The sequence below is a fragment of the Sciurus vulgaris genome (assembly GCF_902686455.1).
Source record: "Sciurus vulgaris genome assembly, chromosome: 4".
NCBI classification, from domain to species: domain Eukaryota; kingdom Metazoa; phylum Chordata; class Mammalia; order Rodentia; family Sciuridae; genus Sciurus; species Sciurus vulgaris.
The window spans coordinates 149,575,959-149,601,012 of record NC_136464.1 but is presented as its reverse complement, the minus strand read 5'-3'; the positions used below and the strand labels follow the sequence as shown (position 1 = coordinate 149,601,012).

General features: G+C 37.3%; 1 protein-coding gene across 2 annotated transcripts in view; it reads right to left on the bottom strand.

Annotated features, from left to right (window-relative positions):
* WDFY2 (WD repeat and FYVE domain containing 2) overlaps positions 1–25,054 on the bottom strand; it is a 159,960-nt gene that overhangs the window by 69,257 nt on the left and 65,649 nt on the right. For both annotated transcript variants that reach the window (XM_079136183.1, XM_079136184.1), the window contains one exon: positions 17,958–18,031. In XM_079136183.1, the coding sequence (XP_078992309.1) occupies positions 17,958–18,031 (74 nt within the window). The remainder of the gene's footprint in view (positions 1–17,957; positions 18,032–25,054) is intronic.

Sequence of the window (25,054 nt, the reverse complement as noted above, 5' to 3'; positions counted from 1 at the left end):
AGTACACACCCTCCCCCAAAAAAGGAAGGTAGAAATAACGTCATCTGTTTATTTACCAGAAGTGTTGCATAAAAGTACCCACTTCTGAAATAATTGTATACCTGTGCCTACACAAAGTCATTACTGAGGGAACAGATAAACACATACAGGGTTTCATGAACCAGAAGTATTACAGAAGCATTATGGAATAATACCAGAAGTATTATAGAGACAATCAGATTGGGGCTGAGTGTTCTCTTACTGCAGCTATTTCCATAAAAGAGAAGTCGATCTAAAGACGAAGTCTAATTGGGAAGGCTGATACGGTGAATTTTCCACTTTACATTTATAAATAATCCACCTCTGTTTCTTGTTTACAAATTTCCAAGACATTGCCAAATATAGTACTTAATGTCTCAACTATTAATTGAAATGAACATAAATGATTTGTGTGTGTGTGTGTGTGTGTATGTATGTAAAAAATGAAACATTAAACACTAATTCCTTCTCCTTCCTTTCCCTACCTCTTGGCAGTCACCCTTTATGTTTCTATGATTTTGATTATTTGAGACCTTGTATAAATAGAATTAAACAGTTTTCTTTCTTTTTATGTCTTACCAAAACGGCCTTAATGTTTGCCTATGTTGTAGCATGTGACACAATTTCCTTCTTTTTTAAGGCTGCACAATATTTCATTGTATATATGTGTGTGTGTATGCGTGTGTGTGCACGTGTACTTCACATTTTCTTTATCTACTAATCTGTTGATGAATAGTTAGGTTGCTATGCCTCTTGATTATTGTGAATTATAATGCAGTGAACATGGGTGTACAAATATCTGTTCCAGATCCTTTCAATTCCCTTGGATATATACCTAGAAGTGAGACTGGTAGATCATATGGTAATTCTATTTTTAATTTTTTTTTTTTTTTTTTTTTTTTTTTGTTCTAGGGATTGAAACCAGCAGAGCTTAACCAGTGAACCACATCCCCAGCACTTTTTAAAAATATTTTATTTAGAGACAGGGTCTCACGATGTTGCTTTAAAATTTTGCTAAATTGCTGAGGCTGGCTTTGAACTCACAATTCTCCCGCCTCAGCCTCCCGAGCCACTGAGATTACAGGCATGCACCACTGCGACTGGCTCTATTTCTAATTTTTTGTGGACCCTCCATACATAAGAGAGTGACTGATTTAAACTTGGCATTAGGAAAGTACTACTAACTTGAAAACTGCCTTCTTTTTAATGATATATCTTAAAAATTAGCAGCATCTCCCTTTTGCCTCTGTTACCAGAAAGTTCAAAATCAAATTCAAGTCACAACCATACAAACTGTGTTGGTTCTAGTAATCTGCATATTTGGGTTATTCTAGGTTTTACATAGGTTTTTTGTTGCAAGGAACCCAAGCCACTAAAGAAGAGAGGATTTACTGGGAAGAGACAGCAATAGTAAGAGTAAAGATTCGGGCCAAGGAAGCTGCACTGGCTGGTGTCTGTCTCTCGCAGGCTTGGGGATCTTTGCTGTTCTCTGTAAGTGAAATAGTCTACTATCCTCAGCACCTGATCTCTCCTGACAACTCGGCTTCTGCTCTCTCATCGCTAGAGCTTCCAGGAGAGGATTTTCAGGGCAGTGAAACTACTCCGTATGATATTGCAGTGGTAGATATGTCATTACACATTTGTCCAAACCCACAGAGTACACACCAAGAGTGAACTCTACTGTAAACTAAGGGCAGACAGAGTAGATTCATCAACTATAACAAGGGTGCCACTCAGATGCGGGATGTTGATAAGAGGGGAGTTTTGCACATGGGAGGGGCAAGAAGTAGGCAGGAAATCTCTGAACTTGCTTTTCAATTTTGCTGTGAAATTAACACTGCTCCAAAGAAATCTACAAAAATACCCTCATATCCCCTAAGATGATGTTAATATCCTCCAAAATTCTTAGGCCTCTTACTTATGGCTGTCTCCATAATTAAACAATTAGAGGCCTAGAACTTGTAACCCTTAGTTATACTTTTGTTTAAATCAGTGGCTCTTCATCTTTTTGGTCCCAGGTTCCCTTTACTGTTAAAAATATTTTAAGACTTGGAAAGGCTTTCATTTACATGAACTGCATTGGTTGACATTTATAATATTAGAAATTAAAATTGAGAAAAAATTTAAAATGTTAATTCACTTAAATAATGATTTTATTTTATGTATTAATATAAATGGTAATCTTTGAAAGATAATGATTCTCTGCAAAACAAAAACTTTAGTGACAAGAGTGGCACTGTTTTCCATTTTAGCAAATCTCATTAATGTCTTCTTAAGAGAAGACAGTTGGGTCCTCATTCTGCTTCTGAATTCAATCTGTATAACTGTTAGCAAATTAGAGTAGAAAAGGCAAATAAAGTTTCAGAATTATGATGAAATGACTTCTGCCTGATGGATCACAGTTTGAGAATCACTGGTTTCAGAGGTTAACATGACTTTAGGTTTTACTTAATCTTCATTTCAGATTCTGCCATTGTGCCTGCAAAGTTCAAGGAATTATTCTTATTTGTTTATGATAATAAAAAGAGGCTTCGCTGGCCACCAAACAAGAGGACAATCTCTTGCTCAGAAATGAGAGGGTGGGTGCATTTTTCCACTCCTGTCAAAGGCCTACTGACCTGATCTTTTCTGACTATGAGATTTTGAAAAGAGTGGGGAAGGAAAGCTTTAGCTGCAAACCCTCAGTCTCAGTTCCTGATTTTGTAAGAAGCCTCTAGTCACATTTCTAAGAAGACTAACATATGCTGCAATCACCAGAAGCATCTGGAACAAGAGAAGAAAATGGGTGTATGGAAGAGAAGCAGCTACTAGGTTCTCCAGATTCAAAATTCCACCTATAAGAAACAAAGTCAGATTTATAAATTTCTATAGTTTGAATCCTGAATGCCCCCAACAAAGGTCCACATGTTTGAAGGCTTAGTTCTCAGGATGACATTATTAGTAAAACCTTTAGGAAATGGGGCCTACTAGAAGGAAATTAGGTCACTAGGGGCATGGCCTTGAAGGGACTATTGGGACCAGCCTCTTTCAGTGTCTCTTTTTGCTTCCAGATCACTATGAGGTAAACAGGCCTCTTGCCACATGACTCCTGCCATGAATACCATGAAGTACTGTGCTGCCACAGGCCCAAACCGACAAAGCTGCCATGCACTGAAACCTTCAATACTGTGAGTCAAAAAAACCATTACCTCTTTTAAAGTTGATTCTCTCAGTTATTTTGTCACAGTGACAGAAAACTGATGAATATCATTTTCTATAAATTCTCCCTTCAAATTTAGTTTCACGTGCAAAACATCAAACTAGGGATTTCAAGATCTCTCCACATATAAACTGCTGAACTGTCTGACTACTACCCCTCTAGTCTGCCTGGGTGCTTCACGGTTCAGATATCATTGTCTTCTCTCATCAATGTTTCTGTGTTCTCTCACTCCACCAACTCCCCAACACTGACTGCAAGTAACCAAATGCAGATGGCTTTTCAACCATCTCTCTCTCAAGACGCTAAAAAGAAGGGGGTAAAAGAGAAAAGACTTGCCTGTTTGTATATAGACATTCCATGACTACTTCTGGCAAATTTCAGAAACTTAAGGACAAATGCTCTTGAACTTTATTCATGAATGAAGAATATTCAGCTCAAGGACAAATTTGAAGCCAAAACATTGACGTATAACACAAAGAAAGCCCCTAATGTATTGTGTGTCCCCCAAAGACAGTGAAGAAACTGAATATTTAAATGACATTTATATACAACAAAAATTCAGCTAATTTTAAAAAGCAAATGACATGAGATCAGTTTATATAAACTTGAGTTGCTGATGCTTACTTTTTAAGCAGAGGAAAAAAAAAGGTTCAAAACCTTTGAGAAAATCATTCTGAACATAAAAGCTGCCTGCTGAAATTGAAAACTGCTTGTAGCTGATGTTATGATAGTTAGCCCCAAAGTTAAGGCTGGCGCCTATTATTCTTGCTTATGAGCAGTCGATGAAAGATGTTTGGAAGTTTGGTTATTAAATTTTGGACTTCCTGGAGTTTCAAAGTTTGTAAAGGATTGTGGAGATTATCGCAATGACTCACTCTTAATAGAGAAACTGAAGTCCAGAGACACTCAGGGATGTGTCCCAAGGTCAACAGGTTACCTGGTTGCACAGCCCAGGCTGAAAACTTGGGTCTCTTGATTTTTCATATCCACTGCTCTTTTGTTTCACACAAACCTCAAAAAGCCCCCTCAAAATGATATTGAAACCTAAGAGAATATCTCATTGAATTTCCATGAGCAAAAGGAAAATATTACAGTGAAATTCTGAGGTCACTACTCTCTTCAGAGAATCCAGATAACAACATATGACAACATTCCTGAAAGATAAGCACAAAGCACCACACACCACTAATGCCTCCATCACGACCCCTGTTATTACAGTCTGACACTCGGAAGCAGGACCAACTAATCTGCCACAGACACCGTCAATCAGAATAGCCACTAGCCACAGACAGCAGCAACTGATGTATACTGGCTGAACAGGAGCATGGCCTGGGAGTTATCTTTGCCAACTACCCCTTCTTCCTGCTCAGCTTCTATACATTTCCTCAGATCCTGATGGTAAGGATGCCACCCTTTTATGCTATTGATCATAATGTGCATTTAATCAGAGCTATCTACAATCAGATTATTTTATCTTTTCTTGTAGATTTTAAATAGAAAGGAACGGGGATTTTGTTTTCCTCATACGGGTATCTACAATATGCCCAGCATTTTCCCTAGTGTACAATGCATGGGAGAGAGGTAATTAGGTTAAGTATCCCATATCTGGAGTGCTTAGGACCAGAAGTACTTTGTATTTCAGTTTGTTTGGTTTTTTTTTTTTTTTTTTTTTGGATTTGGGAATCTTTGCAAATAAATAATAATAAATAAAATAAATAATGAGTTATCTTGGGGATGAGACTCAAGTCTAAACACAAAGCTCATTTATGGTTCATATACACTTTACACCCATAGCCCAAAGGACAGTTTATAAAATACTTTCGGTATGTCTGTGTTTTGACTATAACCTAAGGCCTGCTGTGGAATCTTCTATTTGTGATGTTATGTTGGTGCTCAAAAAGTTTCATATCTTGGATTTGGGGGTTAGAAATACTCAACCTGAACTTTTACAAACAAATGGTTCCTGTCTTCACCATTCTTCCCTAGACATTCTCCAACTTTCAAGTTTTTTGTTCGAATGACACCTCACCAAACTATGTTTTAAAAATTGCAACCTGGAGCTGGGGATGTAGCTCAGTTGGTGGAGTGCTTGCCTCACAAGCATAATGCCCTGGGTTCAATCCCCAGCACCGCAAAAAAAAAAAAAAAATTGCAACCCATTTTTTATACCCAACCCTCACATTTCCAATCCCCCTTACTCTATTCTATTTTCCCCCATAACACCTATCACCTCTATGAGCTTCTAATATATGTAAATTATTATGTAAGATTTCCCAAATCTGAAAAATATATTGCATTTAGTAAATACATACCACTACATTTACTAAAGACAGGGGAGAGATTTTTGAGGATAGGTATTTTACTGCCTGCCTAAGTAGGTGCTCAATATATGTATTTGCTAAAAGAATGAAATGAAATAAAATACTATGTAGTAGCACATTAACTGACATAAAGTAGAGCCCTCTATTAATATACTTTTGAAATATATGGAAATAGTAATAAATACTACACGAACACGAAGCATTATTTTTTCAGTGATGGCTGCAGTAAGTGGGACAAGTATTAGTTTGTTTTCATTCAGAAAACATTCATTCAGTCCTTCATCAGAGAAGGACCTCACGGTTTGCTATTCAACAGAAGGCTTGGAAATAGGGGCTGGATTTCCAATTGGAGTCTCAATGCTTTCCACAGTAGGTATGAATAAAAACATGTGCAATTATCAGACATTCAAGTCATACAAGAAAAAAGGAAGAGCACCAATTGTTAAGCTATTGTTTTTCCTAATCAAGGCTGAAAGATAGAACAGTATAATAATTTTTGACTCAAATTTAAGGACGAACTGATGTTTTACCTCCCTGGTCAACAGAAAACACAATAATGTGTTGCTTTTCTGAGCAGTTTCTAACCATGACCTCCATGCTAAAATATTATAATTATCTCTTCTTCTGGACTTAAATTCATAAATTTTCAATTCTGATTACTCAAACAAATAAATATGCATAGAGCAAGTAATGAATGAAAGAAGAAAGCAAATATTACATGTAAAACCAAGTCTTGTTAGCTAAAAAGAGTGCCACAAGAAGTAAATTAATTTGAAAATCTTGAGTTATTTAAAAATCATCTTTAACTCAAGATGGCAAATAACTGTGTAAAAAATAATTCTCTTCAATTTCAGATAAAATAATTACATTTACCCAAAAGGAAATTAAAGCTCACCAATTGCTGATATAATTAAAATTTCTGCCATAAAAATAGCAGTTATCACTTATCAAGGATCACTGGAAGCCAAGACCTTCAGGTACAGCACTTGCACATCCCTACCACAATCTCACGCACTATTATTCTCAGTTGACACCAATAAGTTGAGGTTTATGCAAAGTTAGCCATCTTGTCCCTGATGATCCAGCTGAAAGATGGCAGAGCTAGAAAGCAGATGCAGACTTTGCTAGAAGGAAACTTCATTATGTCAAACCACATGACACCTGTCCCTGCTACAGGAAGGCAAGACAGGTTAATAATGGTTTCTCCCAGGAACTATGAGTAAAGGCAGCTGATAAAGGGAGGAGGGAGAAGAGGGAGGCAACTGATTTCTCCTCATCAGGGTTGGCAGAAACAAGGGCTGTGATCAGGGTAACCAGACTTTTAAGAATGAAGGTGGAAAGAAGAACTAATGGATGGAAACAGATGAAACTCATTATATTCTTTCAAAAACATTTCCAAGGTTCCACTCTTCATGGGACTCTACTGGGTATGGAAAATGCCAGTGTGTACTACATGCTTCCAGCCTTCAAGTTGCTCTGGCTAAGGAGGTAAAGAAAATAAGAAATGGCACTTATAAATTCCTCCTATTCACCAGACACTTTCAGTGATATCTTATTAATACACAATTATATAAACGAAATATATGTCTAACTCAATAATCAACAAAACTACTAAAGAGGAAATATGAACCCACTACTCCGAGAAGCCTTATAAGAGCATTCTTAGCTCAGTAGAAGAGAGTTTGCCTAGCATGAGTCCCTGGGTTCAATCCCCAGCACCACAGAGCAAGAAAAGGAAAAAGAAAAAACCTTTAACCCTGCCCTAGAATAGGACAGGCTTCTCACAGGAATGGGGTTGGGGTTTTAAGCTAATTCTTAAAAGCAGAAGTTCCAGGGAGCAGGTCAGTGAGAGCTAACACTATTCATTCAGTTAGACTCACATATATGGGCATGGATATGCCAGCCAAACAGTAAGTCTGTTATTTGGTAAGAGCTGTGGTAGATGAGGCTGACAAAGGGGGATAGAATTAAGGGCTTTGAACTTTCGAAAGTTGTTGAGTCTATCCACAGCGGAGTAGCACAATTACACCAGAATTCTGGATATCTGATGGCAGAGTAGCTGGAAAAAACTAGAGACAATAGAAAGCAGGACCAGTCTACGGCAACAGTCCAAGCAAAGGCTGCAAGGGATGGAAATTTTAAAATGTCTAATGGGCAAAGACAAAAAAGGACAGAGACTGGCGACAGTTCTGAGGCTGAGGGAAAATGTGGATCATATTTCTGATTGGGACTACTCAGTGATGCCATTTATTAAAGGAACAGAGGACAAAGGTATGTGTTGGGGAAGAAATTTCTAATTAGAATCTCCTAGATCAGAGGCATCTCAGAAACACCAAGTAAGCAGATGGAATAAGTCTCAAGCTCAAGAGGACATAATGGGTCACAGTTCGGAGAACTGGAGCTATTGGATAATTATTGCACTAAAACAGAACGGTGTAATACTTCTGACTCAAATCTCAGGACTCACTCATGTCCTGAGCCACAGGGAAGATCACCAAGAAAGAGTAGACAGCAGGCGGGCAGCACATAGGTGAGCATCATGTCCAAAGCTCTGACAGAGAAGGAAGAGTCAGGAGGGAAATCTGGAGGGAATTCAGAAACTGAGACAATTACACCAAATATCCAACCATCACTTCACTCAACCTGCTAGGAGGTACCTTTTCAGTTCCTTTCTTTCCATTCCGGGCTAAAGATCCTGCCCTTAGGTTTTGACTTCTCTCCAATCCAGGAAGCCAGCAGGACCTGTGTGATTGCTGCTGATGGAAAAGCTGTGCTGTTCTTTGTGTCAATATGGCTAGCAGTCTATTTGCAACTGTGTAACTTGCTCCAATGAGCTTAAGGTCAGTACTGATAGTTTTCTTCCTATAGCCATATCAGTATGTAGCTATAAAATAAATAAATAAATAAAGTAAAGCATTTTGAGAGAAGAGTTTTCTTACTCCTCCTTCTGTAATGGGTTGAAGCTGGAGATGAGTTGGGTTGGAGCCTGCAGGGCAGCACAGGAGGAGTATATGAACAGGGAGGGACATGCACCTTAGGAAAAAAAGTACTCTGGTTACCATCACCCTGGGTCACTGTAACATCAGAATGCAGTTAAAGATACACAGGGCTAGTACTGAGTCCCAGGGACCAACACAGACCTATCACCATCCCCTCTCTGCTAACATAAGTTTCTAGCTGGCCAAGGGACACACATTTTTCGATATTGTCTCAGATTCCAATGCTAGGTGATGGCAACTCAGCAACCCCAGGAGCTACCAAAGAACAACTGCTACTTTACGTGTTCTGACTCTAGGGGTTCTCAAGCTTCACAGCAAAAGAATAAGTGTCAGATGGCTCTTGGGAGATGTTTCAAGACTCTGCTGTTGTCAAGGTTGTCTTGAGAGGAATGCCTCTGAAAGTGACTAACTTAGAAATGCCACACCAGCCCATCTGGGTTCTGAATCTTGTAATCTAAATGACAGTGACATGAGAACTGAGGCTTGGCTCTAGTTTGTGTAAGGTATTATAGCAGTGCAAAATATTTACCGATACAAAGATATTCTCAAATGTTTGAACAGAAATAATTAAAGGACTTTTTATTATTATTGTTGTTGGAAAATAAATGTAGGACCACAGAGCTCTCTAGGTATTGGCCTATCAAATACAGATTCCTAAGGCAACAAAAAGAAATACGATCCTTGATGGCTGGTAAGCTTTCCCCCTTCTATACTCAGTCCACTAGAATAAGGAAATCACTTGTGATGAGAAATGTGCCACACCTTCTTTAATCATTAATCAGAATATTACTGATAATCTGTATTTCTTTCCAAGTCCAACCCTCTTCTGGAAGGTGATGATTAAAATGGTAACAACTTGGCTAAAAAACTCTTCTGCAGAAAGACACAAGTGTTTACGGCTCATGTTTTGCAAATCACATGACAATTACTGTGATGAGGCAGCAAAGACTGAGGAAAAGAGAAATAAGGTGAATCATCCTGTGGAATATGCCACCACTAAAATGTTTCTTCCCCTTGGAACTGGCCTACTAAATCCACATGACACAGATTTTGCGGCTTTCTGGATACTGTTAACAGAGATTGCTGCTGCTGATGACACTGACAAGAGCTAATATTTATGGAGCAATAATATATTCAGGTTGTTCCAGGAGCTTTCCACGTATTGTGTTCAATATTCCTAACAACTCTATAAAATGGATATAATTACCGTCCCCACTGTATAGATAAGGAAACAGACATAGTAAAGCAACTTGCCCAGTGTGACAGTTTCAGGCGGAGAGTTCCGTGATTTGACTCAGACAGTCTGATCCCAGAAATTATGCTATAACCTCTACAGACTGTAAATACTGAATTATTCATTTACTCACTCACTCATTAATTCAACTTATAAGTGTTTACAGAGAACATAAAATGCATGGACATCATACTGGGTACCAGACATATAACAGAAAGTCAAGCAGACGTAGTCCCTGCCTTGTGGAGCTTATCCTCAATATATACATGAGTCAAATAACTGCACCAATGACCATAAAATGGCACTATGACAAAAGCTACAAAGAAGAAGCATTCAACCAGGAACACTTATAATTCAGGCACATAAGCTGCTGAAAGATCAGGGAAGACTTCCCCAAGGAAATAAGAAATAAATAATATGAAGGCTAAGAGTTAAGTAGGCAAAGAAAAGGCAGAAGCATATCCAAGGCATAGAGAGCAGCAACGTTAAAGGCCCTGTGAAAAGGATCGTGGTGAATAGAAGGGATGGAAAGGGCCGATAAGGTGAAATTCCAAGAGAAAGGGCACTGTCCAGAAGGAGGCTGCAAAGGTGGGCAGGGCCAGAGAAGAATTTAGGCCTGTGTCCTAACAAGTGAAAAGCCACTATATTGGTTTTCCCAGGGGACACAAGATAAAATTTGTATTTTGAAAAGATTCTTTTAGTTCCAATATGGAAAGCAGACTGGAGGGGGCAGGATGCATATGAAATGACCAGTGAGGGGAGTAACTGAGGAATCCAAGGAAGAGACAATGGTGGAGGTTAGAGGAGGAAGAAGGGTGGGGGTGGGGTGGGGGAAGGGATGGAAGCTTTACTTAAGAGTTAAAAAATCAGCAAGTGATGAAATAGAACTGAGGAGGAATGATAACTCCAAAGATTCTTGGCATGTATGACAGGACAGACAGTGGAAAGCAGGAACACTGAGAAAGTCTAGGTAGTGTGGAGGAACATGAGTCTGACTTTGGACTTGGTTTGAGGTTCCTTGAAGACATTCAAAAAGAAATATTAAAGAGGAAGTTAGAACCTCAGAGAAAAGGTCTAGATAGAGATAAAAAGTTGAGACTATTGTCATATATATAGCAAATAAAATCATGATATGGCTGAGACTGCCTACAGAGAAAAGAAGCAAGGTGTAAGAGTAAATATGGAGAAATTTCAACACCAAACCAAAGCTGGTTAAAAAACATTCTAGGCTGGAAGAAATAAAGTATTATCATAGATATTTGGAAAGGGACTATTTCAGAAACACTGAATAGTATTTCAGGAAAAAAAAAAAAAAACAACAGCAAAGAGTGGGCTAAATGCTGCAGAGATCAAACATGATGAAAACTTAAAAATGTCAACTTCATAAATCAAATATTCATATCCACCTGGAACCTGAGAATGTGACCTTATTTGCAATGAATTTGAAGATAGGAACAAGTTAAGATGAGGTCATGTTGAATTAGGGCCCTAAATCCAATGACCAGTGTCCTCATAAGAAGGCCACATAAAGACAGAGGGAAGACAACATAAAGATGCCCACAAGGACTAGCATGAAGAACCTAAGAGTCAAGGAACACCAAGTACTGCCTGCGACTATCAGAACTAGGGAAAAGGCAAGGGAGGAATCTCTCTTACAGGCTTCAGAATGAGCATGGTCTGGCCAAATCTTGGTTTCAGACTTTCAGACTCTAGAACTGTGAGAAAATAAATTCTGTTATTTTTAAGCCACCCAGTTTGTGGTACTTTGTTATGGCAGCCCTAGGAAACTAATATATTTTGCTCTGATACGCTGCAACTGGAAACAACTCATCTTGCTCTCATGCAAATGCAAGGGAAACTTTCCAAGACACCCAAGAGATGCCTTTAATAGAAGATTGTACTGAACCCTTATATTCCATGTTCATTCCTATACATACATACCCAGGATAAAGTATAGATCATAAATTAGGCACAGAAAGAGATTAACAACAATAACTAAAAATGAAACAATTTTAACAGTCTACTATAATAAAAGTTATTTAAGGGCTGGGGGTGTAGCTCAGGGTAGAATGCTTGCTTAGCATACGCAAGGCCCTGGTTTTGAGCCCCAGTACTGCAAAAAACAGAAGTTATTTAAAACTTATGAACTGTTTATTCATGGAGTTCTATTTTATATTTTTGAACCACAGTAAGTCATAGGTAATTGAAACCTTAGAAAGGGAAACTATGGATGGGGGGGGGGGGGGACTGTATATTAGGATTGTTATATCTTGAACTTTCTGAATATAATAAAACACTGAACTAAAAATCCTGGTCTCAGGTGACAAGAACAGTTCTGAAGATGTCTGAATTTCCTTTTAGAAGATGCTAAATATTGTGTTTTCAAAGAGGTAATTTCTCCCTTTTATTTGAAAAACTCTCAGAGAAACTATATCCCTTTCACTTGAAGCTACTGGAGTGGGGGCACTTGGGCTTCCTTGTTACAGCAAGAGACTGCCTGAGTACCTTCTGTTATCTGTGATACAGAGGCCCTGCCTATGGGATTCTGCTGAGATGGACTATTTTGAGTTCCACATGCCACAATTTCAAACCATGTCGTCTAAAGAACACCACTGTGGTGAAACAGAGTGATACTCTTATTAAGGTGTTCATTTTATCAGCAAAATATGAACCTCTAAATGATGATAAATGTGAGAAGGCATATTCCTTCAATAATGCCAAAAGTTCATCAGATTTCTAGTCTTAGAAGAAAAAGAGGCAATGTTTTATCAATAGCATATTTTAGGGTCTCACATGCTATCATGAACATATTATATTTCTACTTAGGTTTATCTACTTATCTATCTATCTATCTATCTATTTATTTATCTGCAGTGCTGGGGATGGAAGCCAGGACCTTTCATATGCTGGGCAACGGCTCTACCTCCATTCTTATTTGGCTGCTTGATGTATCTCAAGTATGAATTTCAAGAAGCAGAAAATGGATAGCAAATTCTTCTATATGTCAAAACCAGTCATTTAAACCAGGATCTGTTCATACTGTGTCAACTGTTGAGAGTATATATTAAAGTTCTGCTGGCATAATGCCTAATTCTGTTTGGACGCCCTGAAGAGATGAGTTGAAATGCCTTTTCTCCATTTAGCTGATATGTTAACAAAGCATCTGCAGAGGTTCTCTTAGGACACAAAACTGAAAGAGACATAATATTTGCCTTCAGGTAATTCATTCTAGGAAGGATAAAGACCCCTAAACTGAGGAGCATATCTAGGCTTCAAGACACACAGAGTTCCCATGTCAGCTGGCTGTTAATTTTAGCTAAATAGGCTGGTGAAGGCCTGTAAACTCTCCAGTCCTCAGTCCAGTCCTTCTCTGAGACACGCAATTTGTAACACCACCTACCTCACAGATGATTGCAAAGCTGGAATGAGGCAATGGAGGCAACCCAGAGTGCCCATGGTAAATGTTCAATAAATGTTTAGTTCTCATTCCTTTTCCATTCCCTTGGATAAACTATGTGAACTACCAGTAATTTATATCATGAATATAAAAATCATAAGACCTACAAAAACAATAAATCCATACTTGGTCACCAGCATTTATTTTTATATAATAATCACTGCTCTGGATGCTAACCATTACATTGATCAATCCTTTCTACTCATCTCAAACTTAGCCTAACACACACATAACTGTAATTGTCAAGAGAACAGAGAGTTTATTATTTCAAGGATGTCTTCACAAACTCTTCAATGACTATAAATTTATATTGGCAAGATATTAATAAAATTTTGGTTCCCTAACAGTTTTGATGAAGAAGAAAACATATGAAGATGAATATATAAACATCTATATTACTATCCTACAGCCAATATCCAGTAGGATTGGTGAAAATTAGGTTTAATAGAAACTCTTTATTTCTATGTTGACATTTCCTTTCTAGTCAATTATCCCCTCTAAATACAGTAGAAAGTCTTGGGGTGGAGTGGAGGGACTCTTCCACGTTAGGGGTCTAGCTCCTTACACAATGTTATCTACTCATCCTGAGTAAAGGCTTTCACAAATCCCATTTCCACATGGGTTGACTTCTCTCCAAGCATTTCTTACCCCTTTTACCTCCATGTTTTTCTCCCATGTCAGCAATATTGCCTGAAATACCTTACCTTCCTATCTTTAGCTAATCAAATCATAGCCTTTCTTCTAAATCCAGCTCACATCCAGTTTTCAGAGAGCTGTCCCAGACCATCCTTTCCTCTCTCTTCTTACCTCACTACGCTACCAACATCATGCTCATTATTAGTGCACTATTGTTTGTTTACTGTTACTTATTCATACTTCATTTTTTATGGTTTCCTCAACCATATTATAAACCATGCTATGTTAGAACTGAGTATCTTTTGTACACCGCTGATATTTAGATATTTGTTGGTTGGCTAGAATACATGAGGCAAAACAAGTGAAAATTTCTAAGTCCTACTTGGGCAAGGATAGTAGTTAGCATAATTTGACTGCTTTCAATATTAATACATTTCTGAAAACTCAAGATGAATTAAAGTATTGGCACAACTTTTCCATTTGAAAAATATTTTGTGTACTAACAGAATTATAACATACTATCTTGGAATTTAAGCAGGTGCTTGTTACAACCAACTACACTAAAATGATAATAGAGTTTGTACTTTAGTCAGTAAATTTATTTAACAAATTATTCATTGAGTTCCTAATTCTTATAAAGAATTACACTAAAATCTGCTGAAGAAGAGATGAATAAAAGCACTGGCCAACTCCTTAACACTCAACACTTTAATATAAGAGACAGATTTGAAAACATTTCACAAAGCAGAAATTAAATAAGCAATCAAATAGCTAACTCAGTGAATAATATGTGATTGATTTCAATCAGTAGGGTACAGGAATCATATGCCTAAAATAAAATAAAATAGGAAAGATAGGATTTGAATGAGGCCTCAGAAGATAACAAGGGCTTTTTAGACCAAGAACGGAATTCTGAGCTATATAATCAGAAAAAGCAAAAGATATAGATATGAAAATAGACTTTTTATTTTTAGCTTCTCTCTGTAGGTGATCTCATGTGCTATTTCATGGGGGGGGTGGGGAGGCATTCTTCTATATGTCAAAACTGAATATTTGTCTCTTTTCCCCTTCCATCTCAAAACTGTCTTCATCCTTGCCCATACCTAATTCTCCAGATTGTTGTGTATTCTCTTGCTGTTTGTCTCCTGTCCAGTCTAGTTTCAGGACTTACCCTCTCCTTCCTTTGTGGCCAAGATCTTTTTAAAGAATATTCCATATTTCTTATCTCTACTTCATCTCTAATTCATTACTTACTAACTTAAGTTGAATTGTTCAAAAGTTCACAGTGTTTTGTATTTAGCAAAATAAAGTGAAACATGGATTTACTTTTTGATTTTTGTCCTTTATTTATTTTAAAAGATTTAACCAGTGTTTCTTCTTAAAATTTGCTATATTCAGGAAACAATGTGTAGTTTCTGAAGCAGGACTTCCCATGTATAGAGAGTAAACTATTAACAGCTGAAACTCTATTTTCAGCAAAGAACCTGTTGTTATAGTGATCAATGAGAATCCTGAACCTTAAACATGCTGCTCTTTCAATGCATGTTCCCCTAACTCAGAGTTCTTTACAATTCCTCAGATGAGAAAAGGCAGAGTGTACAATTCATTTTCTTCAATAATATAAAGGAGGCACTTTTAAGGAAATTATTTCATATAAGCCAGGGTTCTCAATCCTTTTTGAAAGATCAAAGAAAGGTAAGGTTTGGTATCTCAACTGTTCTGACACAGCCAAGGAAGTGACTAAGTCCCTGTACCTGACAGATGCTCCAGCTCTCTGGCGGTTTCACTGACTAAAAGGATTAATGGCTAAGATGGTTTCTCCTCTTCTATACTATAAATAGTTAGAATTCTCCATCACTTACTTTGCTCACCTATCTTGCCTTCAAAGCCAAATTTATCAGCACCCACTCATCACCAATACCTCAAAAGTGCAGAGAACCACCCATAAGTAATACACATCTAAGACTTTTCTGGGACAATGAATGTCATGCACACGATTCTATGAACTGTTGGGTAATTCACGAATCTCAACTCATCTTTTCAATTTCCTTTGTAAAACACTTCGGTAAATCGAACAATCCAATCCTTTTATTATTTATTTATTCATTCATTCATTTATTGTTCTTCTGTGGTACTGAGGATTAAACCCAGACCTTCATGTTTGCTAGGCAAGTACTCTATCACTGAGCTACATCCCCAGTACTTTTTAAAGATTTTATTTTGAGATTGTGTTGCCCAGGTTGCTAAGTTGCCCGGGGGTAGCCTCCAACTTGCAATCCCCCTGCCTCAGTTTCCCAAATTGCTGCAGTTATAGACATGTGGTGCCATGTACAGTTTCCTCTAATCTTTTAAAAATGTATTTATCCTATCAACAACACATCCTTTTCTTAAACTATATAAAGGTGGATATTATAAACTTCTATCCTAAGAAATGGTGTCTAAGCCTACCAAACGCATTGGATATTATGGAAATTCCATAAATATTTGCCAATAGGCTGATATATACTTAACAATATTATTCAATATTTCCATAAAGGCCACTCCACAAGTGTTTTGACTAAAGATCAGAAAATTTCAGGCCCACCCCTAACACTGGTAGGGACTAGGATTAAGACTACAAATGGAGGCCCATATTTCATATACCTAAATAAATTTCAAAATGATGCACAGTGGTGAATACTGGCATCTCAGTTACTTGGGAGGCTGAGGGAAGAAAATCATGGGTTCAGGTATAGCCTACGCAATTTAACAAGACTCAATTTCAAAATAAAAATAAAAAGTGTTGGGAAAATAGCTTAGTGGCAAAGCACTTGCCAAGGGATATGTGAAGCCCGTGTTCAATCCCCAGTGCCAAAAAAAGAAAAAAAAAATAGTTACAAGTTAGACTATTAAGTAGCATGTGGCCTTAACTCTAACACTGACAAACAGACCTTCAAATACCTGGCAATACAGATAATTGTAATTCTTTGAAGTTCCATCACAGTGGTCAGCCCACCCCTGCTCTTCCCATTCCCGAGTTCTGTCAACATCTTGAGGGGCCCTGCATACCTGTGTGGATATCCTGCTAACCTCAAACTGCTCCCCTTCAGGCATTCCTCAGGACTAAGGGTATACTCACTAGTTTTATCTTCCTAAGGACCAACCCAGGGAAAAGGCCCAGGAAGACGTTGGAAGGAGCTCTGAGCTATTTGAAGGCAGAAAATTCCACAGTCCCAGTGCAGAGGATGCAGGGAGAGAGGGAGTAAGGCTCGGGCTGGTCATATCCCCTCAGCCCCTTCATCCTGTGGGTAAGTGTGGCCACAGCAGTGCTTTTTAATTCACAAGTCAAAAAGCAGAGCCTCCCTTGCCTGGGCCTGAAAGTAATACAAATCAAAGGGATAACGAACAGATCAGACTTTACTAATGGAAACTCAATATGTAAGATTAAGAAGGTAGATAAAACTCAAAATTCCAATCTCTAATCACTTCAGTTCCCTCAAGATCTATAATCAAAGGGTCTAATATTTAATCTGTATCTACCCTATAGACTAAAACCTAGATTCTGTGCTTTCCTTACAAATTCATACAAATTTATAGAATTGTATTCATATGCTAGATGGAGTTGAGAAAACAAAGTAGAAGGAGGAGAACACAGAGTATTAAAGACAAGATCACACATGCAGAGGTTAAAAAAACAAAACAAAAAACAAAACAAAACAAAACAAAGAAATCACTTCCCTTGGGTTCTGCTGCTTGTGTGGGGAAGTTTACACCATGATTAATCAGCTGATCAAAGTTCAGTATCTCAGCTTGCTCTTACTAAGGCAGGTTCCTGCAGCTCACTCATTTGCTTCCTAAGGCCCCTAGCCTGCCTACCGTATGTGTGGTAGGTCACACTGAGCTTCGTCAGCATGTCAGTAGACTGATGACAGCTCTCCCTACACAGAATCTCTTCCTTCACCATAACGTGCTCCACTGCAATTTCCACTTTACTTAGTAAGAAAATGATTTTGCTAATTTGAAAAAACTAATAAATAACTCTCATCACAATACATATATATACTCCACAGGAAGGGAAGTACTTCAACTGGAAATCTTATTTATGTGTACTTACTGAGATTGTACCATTGTCTAGACCTATGGACAGTCTTCTTGTTTCCGGGTTAAAAGACATGCATGAACATGGAGCTGAAAGAAATGAACATGTTGATGAAATTAACAAAATGACGATTCTCATTGATTCAGGAGTGCCTAACTAGCTAAGAATGTGTGGCTATTTTTTTCCCCACTATTTTCTGAAATAATTCATTTAACTCCCACTCACCAAAATAGTAAGTAATTTTACAATCAATCCTTAGTTTTTTAAGTTGTCCTTTTAATTACTATAGCAAGTAACACATTCTGAAGCTGGACAAGTTCCCAGGGGCCTGGTCTCTGCTTGCACTGTCAGTATTCAGGCTAAATTTGCTTGACTAGATTAATAATACTTTTGCTGTGTAAGCTTTCAGTCACCACTCTCTCACTTCCACTCAAACTCCATCTTCAATAGAAATAACTCACTCTTTCTGAATTAGGGAGACTGTTAAAACAAAGATCTTACTCCCAGCCCTCCCTGCCCGCACACATACAAACACATAAATCTGTATTTGATTTAGCAATGATACAGGGCAAGGGAACTAACAAGTCTTCTACTCTCTGCAGTCAGGAGGTTTGGTGGGAGCTACTGGTTGAAAATGACCACAGACCTGTTTCAAGGTAAAAAACACCCAATCAACAAGGGCTAGGTACTGCAGGAAAGACACCAGATGAGTCAGCACACCCAGTCCTGGACTGGGACTCCCTGATCCACAAGACCAACTGCCTCTGTCTACTAAGTCCTAGGCTCAGAAGAAACCTGTGATCAATAAGCACTTACTAAACAGCTTCCAGGTTCCTGCCTTCTTTATCTACACTTCCTACTAAGAATGGGGAATTTTTGACAATCTACCCCATACTGAAAAAGTTGTTCGAAAGAGCCCAACATGGGGGTTGAAGTTGTGGCTCAGTGGTAGAGTGCTTGCCTGGCATGTGTGAGGCCCTGGGTTCAATACTCAGCACCACATATAAATAAATAAAATAAAAAAGATGCATTGACAACCTAAAAAAAAAAAAAGAGCCCAACACAATTTTTAAATGTTCCCCCATATTCATAGTAGCCCTATAGAGTATGAACTTATACATCAATATAATCATAATCACAACCCCAAATATTTTCATTCCTACTTTTTCAGTTATGATTAAATGTCTCATCCAGGTCATACAGAAAAAAAAAAAAGTTGGAGAAGGTTCAAAGACATAATTCAAACACACAGTGCCATTTTCAAACACCCATCTAGAAATATCTTTAAACTATAAAAGAACTTCAAGTTCTGTTGACAGAATTACTTCATGAACACATCACTTAGTAACATTTTTTTCTCTACAAAAGGGCCCTGAACAAATCAACAACATAAAGAATCTTCTAAGCTGAGCTGCATAAATAATTTACATATTTCTAATTTCAACCATGACATACTCAGAAAACAGAAACATACAAAAAAAAAAAAAAAATTCCCCAAAACTCCCACCAATATGGACTATCTTCTTTCTGTTTAGCCACAAAATAAAACCAGATTCCAAAATGTATACGGCCAAAAAAAGCAGTTAAGTGATATTTAATACTCTAACCTAAGAAATTCAGTCTTATTCACCTTTGGTCTATAAATTATTTGGCAAAATTTCTACACAAATGCTAAGATGCCAGGTCTCATAATCTCATATGTATGCAGAATTAAAATCTATTGATTGCATGGAGAATTACCATGCTAGCTGAAAAAAAATCAAAAGAAAAAATATATTGTGAATACAGCTATATAAAATATATACACACATTAAAAATACATAGAAAAACTAAGACTAGTTCTTTTTTTCAAAAGCTTTTTCTTTAACACTGTCTTTAATCTTGTCATTTTGCTGTTCTTGTTAAAATTCATTTTAAATATCTAATTATTTATTACAATTTAATCATGAACATATGAAGAAAACTTGACTGCGGCCCCAAGGGGTAGCATGCTACCCAAGAACAACCTTATCATTTAGCTATCCACCTGACCATTCATAAGTATATTCTCTGTGAATTCCTTAAGAGGTCATGTATGGTCCCACTAGAGTTAGAAAATCCACTGATTTCTAAACATGATTTAAAAGACTTTCACAACACTGCATAAGCTATCCTTAAATCTACATTGCTATTTCTTTATTCCTATTATTTCCCCATTTGTTACTCAACAAAAATTTAGAATGCTCACTATGTTCCAGGCATGTGACACAATGATACATAAGGTATTACCATTGCCATCAAGAAATTTATAGACTATGATACCAACTACATATAAGAACAGTGACTCAATTTCACCTTCTTGGTTCAAATCACTTTATGTATAGGAAGAAACGCTTATCAGAATTCAAAAGCCCTTTCCTTTATAAATGCAATTAAAAAGAAATTTTAATAGAAATTCTGTTCTACAACCCATATGCCTGAACCTATGATGTTCCAGAGCTAGACAGCATTAGCTGCCTGGTGCCCTAAAGGTACAGCCATCCTTCAAAGAAGCATTATGAGACATCAGGAGAGAGAGAGAGAGAGAGAGAGAGAGAGAGAGAGAGAGAGAGAGAGAGAGAGAGAGAGAAAGAGGGGGGAGAAAAGGCTTTGGGCAGCTGAGCCTTATGATGTTCCTCAATGGTTTCTCAGCTGAGACACTCTCCCGGGAACAGACCTTGGATTGGTTACCCATAAGCCCTGGCAGGGCCACAGAGGAACAAATGGTCTCTAAAGACTTCTGATGCCTAGATTTGTTAACTACAGTAAATCTTTTCTTTGGGGGTTAGAGGGGTACAGAGATTACCAAAAAAAATCCACTTCTTGTGTAAAGGCTAGTGCTTTATAAAATGACTCCTAGTCATGCAATACAAACATCAAAGGGACATAACTGGGGAAGGATAATAAGACAGAATAAAATTAGTAATGGTGAAATGGTAAAGGAAACTTTTGGCAGGAAGAATAGGGTAGAGACAAAATATGATTTAGCATAATAGCTGTTAGTAGTTTGCAAAGATGTACACTTCACAAATAAAAAGTCTGCTTCAAATGCTATAAAAATAATAATTCATAAGGTAATAAAGAAATAACTGATCCTTCATGGCTGAATGTGCACCTTAGTGATGAACTAGCTGGCAACTGTTCTTCTAGCTAACCTTAAAACTGCTTTCTCCAAAGAGGGAAGTAGCTGATCATAACTATAAAATTACAATGCAGTGTCCCTCTGTTGACTTCCTCTATCAAATTCACAACCCTGAGCTCTAGATGACATAAATACAACAATACACAATCCTGAAAATATGCTATCGCTGCCCCGGCACTTTTAACTGTTTCCCAGTGAGGATAATCATACCAAGTAAGCTCTGTGAGGTGATCCCATCTGTTGAGGCCTCCCAGGTATACTATGTTATATGTACACAGCCAGAGACTTCTCTTACATTAACCAAATAACTGAAATTCAAGGACTTGCTACTGCTTTTCCTGGTGTTGTACTCTAGCTTCCTACTGTCCCCCAACAGTTTTATAAAAATGTAGTGGGAAGATGGTCACAGTTTCTCAAAAAAAAAAAAAAAAAAAAAAAAAAAGTACAGAATTAATTTTCTACACATCTGAAAAAGATTTGCCATCTATCCTTTCTGTTTGAGGCTGACGACAACCACAGGGAGTATCTGGTAAAATTTTAGGAACCAAGATAACAAAAGACAGAAAAGGCTGGGCTTGTAGCTCAGTGGTAGAGCGTTTGCCTAGCACACCTAAGGCACTGGGTTTGATCCTCAGCACCACATAAATATAAAGGTATTGTGTTCAATGCCTTTTTTAAAAAAGACAGAAAGCAATGTGTGCAGGCCTTGTGTACTGGGACCTCTTATTCTCTTCTATTAGTATCAGGACTTCAGACTTTCATGGCCTATCACAGTCTCTCATCTTTAAACACTTTGGTGACATCTGAGTGAGTTTTAAAATGAAATCTTTGTAATGTAAGCCAAGCATTCAGCTTTAAGATTAAGGAAAACTAAAAAAGAAGCCCCAGTATAGGTGATTATATTAATGTTCATATAATTTGAAGGAGGAAAAACCTCAAGAGACATGAGCCCTAGACACAGGAGACTCAAGAGACCAACATCAACCAGTCAATAATTAAAAGGATTGGAGAAAAAGTGACTACTTGCGTTTCTAATGTTATCCCATAATTGGCATAAGAAAAAGTCATTATCCTTACTTAAAAAAGAAAAAAAAAAATGTAATTGAGAGGAAGTATTTTCAAAGTATTTCTATTTGGGGGAAAGTTTCTCAATTTCTATTGTTTTCACCAATAATTCTTTCATTTTCCAATTAGTTTATTCTCTGTCCTTTGCTGATCAGTTGAACTTTGCTTGACTAAACACAAGTTTCATTGAAGATTAAGCCCTGGATTTCAATCACACTGACTGCTTTACATTGCTAAAGGTATTATTTGGCAGGATACACTAATCTTCAGGAGATGTTCTGGTTAGAGCTTTAAAACTAAATAAACAATGGTACTTCCTTGAATAAAACTTCAAGTGTTAAAGGCATCTTGATGAAGTTAAATGTTAGGATCCCACAATAAGGGGCCTTCACCTAAACCTCCAGTGTGTAACACACCCTGAACAAAGCAAAGGCTGGATTCACAGACAGTATTTCATCCAGCCTTATTTGTCTTAGGATAATATTAGATGTGCACTATCCTACTCGTGTTTTATTTCATTAAGCATACCAGTATTGAGGAATTTGATTGTCTAACACTAAAAAGTATTTTTGATTTAAGTCAAACATTTTATGCACTCTACCAAAGTTGACTTATTTTTTTTTAATCTAGTCTGAGTAATATCAACGAAGTTACTATGAATAAGTGGGGGGGGGTAGAAGTTCACTGGATTAGACAAGGAGAATGAAAGGGGGATGGAAATAGGAAAGAGCAGAATGAACTGGACATAACTTTCTTTTGTTCATATATGAATACACAACCAGTGTAACTCCACATAATGTGCAACCACAAGAATTGGAACTTATACTCCAAGTATGTATAATATGTGAAAATACACTCTACTGTCATGCATATCTAATAAGAACAAATTTTTAAAAAAAGGTTGCTTTTTCTCCCAGACAAGTTTTAAGTCACAATAAAGTGACCTATCTACAGTGTACCTTACAATTCTCTGCCAGATGAAAATCAAACAAAAGTATGCTAAATAAATGCTATACTTTCTCAGATTATTAATATGTCACATTTTTACTTTGGGTAATCTGTTTTCCTTCATTTTCCATTAAAAATCAAGTTTCTTCCCTATCTCTCACCCTGCACAAAAGTCAACTCACAATGGATCAAGGACCTTGAAATCAGACCAGAGACCCTGCATCTTATAGAAGAAAAAGTAGGTCCACATCTTCAACTTGTTGGTTTAGGATCAGACTTCCTTAACAGGACTCCCATAGCACAAGAAATAAAAGCAAGAATCAATAACTGGGATAGATTCAAACTAAATAGCTTTCTCTCAGCAAAGGAAACTATCAGCAATGCGAAGAGAGAGCCTACAGAGTGGGAGAATATCTTTGCCACTCATACTTCAGATAAAGAACTAATTTCCAGAATCTATAAAGAACTCAAAAAACTCTACACCAAGAATACAAATAACCCATCAACAAATGGGCTAAGGATATGAACAGACACTTCACAGAAGAAGATCTACAAGCAATCAACAAACATATGAAAAAATGTTCACCATCTTTAGTAATAAGAGAAATGCAAATCAAAACTACACTAAGATTCCATCTCACCCTAATTAGAATGGCGATTATCAAGAACACAAGCAACAATAGGTGTTGGAGAGGATGTGGGGAAAAAGGTACACTCAGACATTGCTGGTGGGGCTGCAAATTAGTGCAGCCACTCTGGAAAGCAGTGTGGAGATTCCTTAGAAAATTTGGAATGGACTCACCCTTTGACCCAGCTATCCCACTCCTCGGCCTATACCCAAAGGACTTAAGATCAGCATACTACAGAGATACAGCCACATCAATGTTCATAGCTGCTCAATTCACAATAGCCAGACTGTGGAACCAACTTAGATGCCCTTCGATTGATGAATGGATAAAGAAACTGTGGTATATACATATACAATGGAATATTACTCAGCTATAAAGAATAATAAAATTATGGCATTTGCAGGCAAATGGATGAAATTGGAGAATATCATGTTAAGTGAGATAAGCCAATCTCAAAAATCCAAAAGGCGAATGATCTCACTGGTAAGCGGATGATGACACATAATGGAGGGTGGGAGGGGGGCAAGAATGGAGGAAGGAGGGATTGTATAGAGGGAAAAGAGAGGTGGGAGGGGTGGGGGGGAAGGAAAAAATAACGGAATGAATCAAACATCATTACCCTATGTAAATGTATGATTATGCAAATGGTATGCTGTTACTCCATGTACAAACAGAAACAACATGTATCCCATTTGTTTACAATAAAAATAAATTTTAAAAAATCAAAAAAAAATCAAGTTTCTTGGGTACCTCCTCTTAGTAAATACAAAACTAATCATAACATCTCACTGTTTTTAAAAATGGAAGTAAAAATAATAAATTGTTTTTACACATATAAATTATGTTTACAAATGGGTCCATAATATACCCTATGAAAAAAAGAAACTAACAAATGCAGAAATATACTTCACGCCCAGGAACCAAGCAGTTATTTGAAATAAAGTATAAACTAAAACAGTAGGATGGGCATTTCCCAATTATACACAAATTCCCCAGGCTGCTATGAAATTGTTGACTGAGTTAAAGATGTTTAAAAGTCACCAAAACAATCACTACTTTATAAAAACAGAACTGCTAGATTTATAACTTTAAATACTTCCCACTGCTAATCAATCTATATAAACTTTCCCCCAAACTGCAATAAGCACAGAAAAAGTTGGTTAAGGAGGGGAAGGTTGGACAAGGGCAGAAACTACCTTCATCATCTTGAATTATCCAAAAGCTCTTGTTCCTAATGGGAAAATTAACATTTGAAATTTACATACAAAACAACTCATTTCTATTCCAGATATAATGGCATATGAACATAT